The sequence below is a fragment of the Streptopelia decaocto genome (assembly GCF_964273445.1).
Source record: "Streptopelia decaocto genome assembly, chromosome: Z".
Classification (NCBI taxonomy): Eukaryota; Metazoa; Chordata; class Aves; order Columbiformes; family Columbidae; genus Streptopelia; species Streptopelia decaocto.
In genome coordinates, this window is record NC_138657.1 from 31583741 (window position 1) to 31589740 (window position 6000).

The window sequence follows — 6000 nt, forward strand, 5'->3', positions numbered from 1 at the left end:
TTTGTTGTTGGTGTTTTGGTTTGGTTTGGGTTTTGGGTTGTTTTGTTTTTAATAAATCAGTAGGTTTGGGAGTTGGGGGCTGAATTTAAGTTGGCAAACTTTCAAAAATGTTCGCAAGTTCAACACAGCCAGTTATTGTGTTTCAACCTAACTGGGTGCCATTTTAACCAGTTGGCTTCGCTCCAGGGAGCTGAGTTTTCAGGAGCAACTCAGAATGGCCATGAGGTTTCACTGGCATTAGCTCCTGCAGCTCTTGGGGTAACTTGTTTAGAGTAACTTTTTCTACTATATGGAAAAAACTTTGAGCAGCTAATTTAGGCAGAAGAAGAGGAGCTCTTTGTGTATATATGGTGGTATTCTGGAGTTGTTCTTCTGGGTTTGGCAGTGTGGGTCAATGTAGTTGTACTCCCAGAACTAAGTATACCATTCGTGAGTTTATTTGCAATTAGCAGGACTTTTTACATTCATTCTAGTTCTCTGCAAAGACAAGCAATTTTACGACTTTCAGTGTGTTTACAACACTTGGCTTTTTTCCCAAAAAGATTTTTAATCTTCTGTGTTTAAACAGATGTGCAAACCAAAGTATTGCTGCCTTATATACTTTGGTCTTGTTTAATAAGAGGTAAATGGATGCACATTTATGAGGGTTTTAAATACTTTTAAGACAGGCATTGACATGGTTAGGCTTGTATTCTATGCAAGTTATGCTTGCTTAAATTAAATTATACAATCCTGATTTCCTGACGGAGTGACAAATACTCTAGGTCTTATCATAGTGAGATCTGAATACTGTTAATATTTTTCATGCAAAAATTGCATCAAGATAAATGTATTTTAAAACTATCATTGCTTTCTTCTATTAAAAAAAATTTTCCAAGTAAAGTTTTGTGTTACCCATGTATTTTTTTAAAATGTAAACAAATGTATACACATTAGCAAGATAACTGTAGAATATTTATGTTGTAGATAAAATCTGCTAATTCAATGTTAATTTCATTACCATTATCATAACATTATTGGGAGAATAGCATTTTTATGTGAATTGGGGCCTTGGTTTCAGTTTTGTATAGTGTAACTTTTAATAGTCCAGTGAAATTCTATTCTTTAGAGTTGTGCATTTAGCTTAAGGAGTGAAAATATATGCCTGTAGGTCCCTTAATATTAACATCTCTCTCTGTTTGCTAGTTTGAGGTTACTTGCCAAAGTAATGGATTGAGAACAGATGTGAGATCCTAAAGCTTGAGAATGTTGTGAACAGCCCATGGAAATAGAGGAAGTGGGCATGGATCAAATAGAAACGCATTGGGAAGAAACACTGTAGATCCAAAACCAAATTTTGAACTGCATATGACAAGGTGTGAACACAGTTTGTGTTTTCATCTCTAAAGCAGTATTAGCAGGGGGACTGAGGACGTCGCTAAGCGGTTATTCTTTCTACTGATCTCACTTGGGGAAAAAAAAAATTGTAATGTTGCTTTTTTGGTTTTAGTTTGTTTGTTTTTCTGTTCTTCCCCACTCTTCAAACATATTCTTTCATGTTCATATTTCCCTTGGCTTGCCTTTTGGCAAAGGGGAAATTTTGATTAGGATTTCAGAAAAATAACTAAGGTGTAAATAGGATTGTATTTTTGTGCAAAACATTGACTGTCAGTGCATGATGTGTTGATCTGTAGCACACTCTTCTTGAGTTTGATTAAAACATTAGCTTTTTATGACTATTACATTTTAAATTGTGTTTCTCCATTTATGAAGCATCATGTGATTTTTTTAGTGTTTTGATCCCATCAGTATTATAATGAAAGTGTAAAGTGTAATTTTTTTTTTCTGTTCCTGTGACCAAGCAGGGGGTCTACACTGTGGCTCTGAATCCCAGTCTTTAGCATTCAAACCACTGAGTGCTAGCTAAGAGTGACAGAATTATGTCAGACACAGCTTTGTTGACAATTTCCACTTCTCATTTTACTAGAAAAATGAAGAAAACCCAGAAGATGACACAGCAGAGAAGAACATTGTTAAGGGAGGGCAAGAAGTATCAGTGAGCAGGAATCAACATTACCTGTATGTTACACATCCTGTGACCCAGAAAAACAAACAAGTGCACAGAGTAGGTTCAACCACCTTCTTAGTTGGAAAGACGCCCAAAGGAATCCGCAGGTGAGACTCTTTCTGGTGAGATGAAAGTAAAATTCTAAGGTTGAAATTAATTTCCCTCTGGGTACTTGCTTTTGTCTTTGTTTCAGCCATACTCAGGGAATACTGATTATTTTTCATGGCAAGAGCAGAACTAATGGGAAATTTCCACTCACACTATGCAAAGTGTACCATAATTGATTAATATAATGAATTAAACCCACAAATTACTTTAACATGTTGATTCAATGTGTCATGTATTACATAACTGTGCAGATGTCATCACTGCAAGTATTCATGGTATGTGCATCATGCAGTACTACAAACCGTTGTTTAAACTGTATAGAAACAAGAATTTTTTATCTATGAGTTTCTTACTGCCTACTGGTTGAGGCAATTAAATTACTACATAGGAGTTGGTGTGTAGTTAATACCTGTAACTGTTCAGCATCTGTCATGTTAGCCAGCTGGCCTCAGCTATCCAAACTGTTATTGTTGAAGTGCCACACTTGCTTACTATTATAGGTACTGAAAATTCTAAATGTTAAAGAGGCAGGTAGAGGAGAAGCCTTCATGCTAAAAAAAAGATCATAATCGTAGTTGTCAGTAATTTGTTGAGGTAAAATTTTCAAAGGCAATGAAGTGATAAAGGTTGTTATTTGAAGATCCTAAAGCTGTATCTAGGAAAAAGCTGAAGCACATTCACTCTTAAATGTCAAGCAAGTAATCTGTTAGCACCTGGGCTTACAGCTAGGCTTTGTAGTACATCTGGGTGTGCTGTGCAATGAATGAGGATGATGAGGTAGGTGCCTCTGTGTTGCTGTAAGGTGGAGTGAGAGGCTGTCTGCAGCTACCACACAGGGCGTAGTTGGAGCTAGCCAGTCAAGTGGCATTTGAGGCCACATAGGGTTAAATCTTGCTGCCTGTTGGAGCCATCATACAGGAAAGTCAACACATTTCACATCCTCTCTCTGCAAAGGGAGTATAAACCCATCTCTCCAGTCTTCCATATAGGTTACTGGACCACAAACTGTGACTAGCTCAGGGTGATCTTCTTTAGTCAGAGCTTGGCTTTATGTCATGGTTTAACCCCAGCTGGCAACTAAGCACCATGCAGCTGCTCACTCACTCCTCCCTTCTCCCAGTGGGATGTGGAGGAGAATTGGAAAAAAAAGCACAAAACTCATGGGCTAAGGTAAAAAATGTTCATCAAAGGAAGATAAAAATAACAATAATAATAATAGAATATACAAAACAAGTGATGTGCAGTGTAATTGCTCACCACCTGCAGATCAGTGCCCAACCTGTTCCCGGGCAGTGATCCCCTGGCTAATTTTTTCCTAGTTTATATACTGACTATGACGTCATATGGTTCGGAATATCCCTTTTGGTCAGTTTGGGTCAGCTGTCCTGGTGGTGTCCTTCCCAGGTTCTTGTGCATGTCCAGCCTTCTCACTGAAAAGTCCTGGACTTGGTGTAAGCGTTGCTTAACAACAGCCAAAATATGTGTGTTTTATCAACATTCTTCTCACACAAAACCCAAAAATGTATCACTATACCAGCTACTAGAATGAAAATTAACTCTATCCCAGATAAAATCAGGACAGCCTCTTAGCAGAAAAAAAATATTCCATAGTTTACTGGATAGGATGGCAGGGTGAGTCCATGTCTATTGTGAATATGTTTATCCAGCTTTTGTCTAGTATGTCTTTTAAAAGGAGTTTGAATATTGTTTTTTTAAAAAGAAAAAAAAAAATCTGCCATCTATCCATCTGTATCTTTTTGGTAGCTAAATACCTTCTGAAATCTGTTCCTTTGGTACAATATCTTACCTTCACTGAAAGTCAGTAAGGCTTTGGATCATAAGCTGGGGAAATCACACTGGAGTTTGGGATTCAGAAGTCACTCCAGTTCTTCTAAGTTCACTATTCTTTCTTCTCTTTGCTGGTAAAAAACCCCAGTGTTCCTAATAAGGAAGTTACTTCCGGTGATTACTCTTTGGGCTATGTGAAGCAGGTGAATTGAATGAATTGCTTGAAATCTACTTTTGTTTCTAGTTAAAGGTGTCAAAATAACACGATTTTCCTTCCTGATAATTACAGGAGACAATTTGAGGAAATGGTATCCCACTTTAACATGAGATCAGTGGAAGAACTTGCAGAACATATTACAAGAGCTACATCAGAAACAAGGCAGAAGTTATTGAAGGCATTCTATGTTTCCAAGCATCCGGAGATGGAGCCTTTCTTCCCAGTTGAAATGCCAGCACAAGCTTCACATGACTACGAGGAAGGAGAAGCGGGTACAACACACTCCAGAAAAAGAAAACCCATTGCTAATTTTGGAAAATCTCAATCTAGATCTTCACCAGCTAACGGTCAGCTGCTTCTGAGTGGAACTACAGAAGCACAGAGCCGGTGGAGCCGTAAAGAAGAAGTAGAGCAGCTTCACAATGACTCCTACTTGCAAGATGTGTGTGTTGATGCAAATTATAAACAATCACCCACTGTTGCTACTCAACATATCGAAAGGAGAAACAGTCAGGCATTCAAAGACTTTATGGCATCTGGGTCATTAAGCAGTAAATCAGAAATAATTGAGGTGCTGCCTGTAAAAGGTTGTGAAGGACAGCAGGACTCAGAAGGAACACAACTGCCAAGAAAAAGAGCCCTGTCTCAGTCAGAAAATGAGGAGAGAAAAGCTCAGACTTACAAGAAAAAGTCTTTTGTGGACTTACTTGGAGATACCTCTATTCTCAATGACCTCTTCAGAAATGATGGAAGTGGGCCTGCAGAATCACCAAGGAGATTCACTTCAGGGCAAGTAGAAAAATCAAAGGAGAGACCAAAAGATTTCTGGGACATGCTGAATGAGCAGAGTCAGGAGAGCCTCAGAAAGCTCACAGACGTAGCAGTCATAGAGAAGCTATGTGAACAAGCAGCTCATCCCCAAGTGGCAGGAGAGAAAGAAGTATGTGAAAGTTCTCTGTGGACAAAAAATGAAAATTTTCTATGGAAAAAATACAGTCCAGATGATTGAGGTGAACCATCCACTGCTACATCCTGTAATCTAGTAAAATGACTGCACTGCAGTTATTGTAGTTGAACATTAAAATATCTACAACTTCAGCAGTGTGCAGCAAAATGTGACACCTCCATGAAATCAAAGCAAAGGGATGAATTCGTATTTATGATGATACAGATTTACATTTTACAGATGTGAATATATATGTAATTATGTATGTAATACATAGTACATATGTGCATAATAGTGCCTAAGTACTATATGTTGTAAGCTATGATGTATTAATTTTAAATTAAACTTTTTAAATAGTTCTGAGTGTATTTTGCTGTCTTGAATTCTGATTATATTCCTGAACTCAGTAGGAGTACCAAGTAATTTTTCCCCTTTACTTAGATTTGGACACCCTCAGTCATCTTGGCAGAACCTCGTGATATTAACAGAATTCGACAGTGATATTCCACTTATTTTCTGAGCTACTAGAGACTCAAGGATTTCATGAGACAGGGATGGTGTCTTGTGTCTAGTAAGCCTTTGATGGAGACTTTTTCCCCTTATGTGATTTTGCTGTGGAGCTTCCAATTATCTTCAGTATCCTGTGGCAATGAGTTTCTCAGCTTGGTTGATGTGAAGAATCACCAAGTTTTGATTATACACTCTTTTTCAGTGCAAGACCTGCAGCACATTAAATGATGCTAGGTGTCAAATTTAATCTCTCATTATGCTTTCATCTGCCTATTTTATTTTTATAGACGTCTGTCATGTCTCTGAGATTATGTGGTCTGGACAATACATTTGTATTACTCACTTTTCTATGCAAGGAAAGAAGAGAGGGAATAGTCTTTTAAA

The 6000-nt window shown here is 37.8% G+C and overlaps 1 protein-coding gene across 1 annotated transcript in view; it reads left to right on the top strand.

Moving 5' to 3' along the window:
• ERCC6L2 (ERCC excision repair 6 like 2) overlaps positions 1–5464 on the top strand; it is a gene marked incomplete at its 3' end in the record, with an annotated part of 57629 nt that extends 52165 nt beyond the window's left edge. The window contains exons 18-19 of the mRNA XM_082074916.1: positions 1967–2154; positions 4233–5464. Coding sequence (XP_081931042.1) covers positions 1967–2154; positions 4233–5169 — 1125 coding nt within the window. The remainder of the gene's footprint in view (positions 1–1966; positions 2155–4232) is intronic.
• Between the last annotated feature and the right edge of the window lie 536 nt (positions 5465–6000).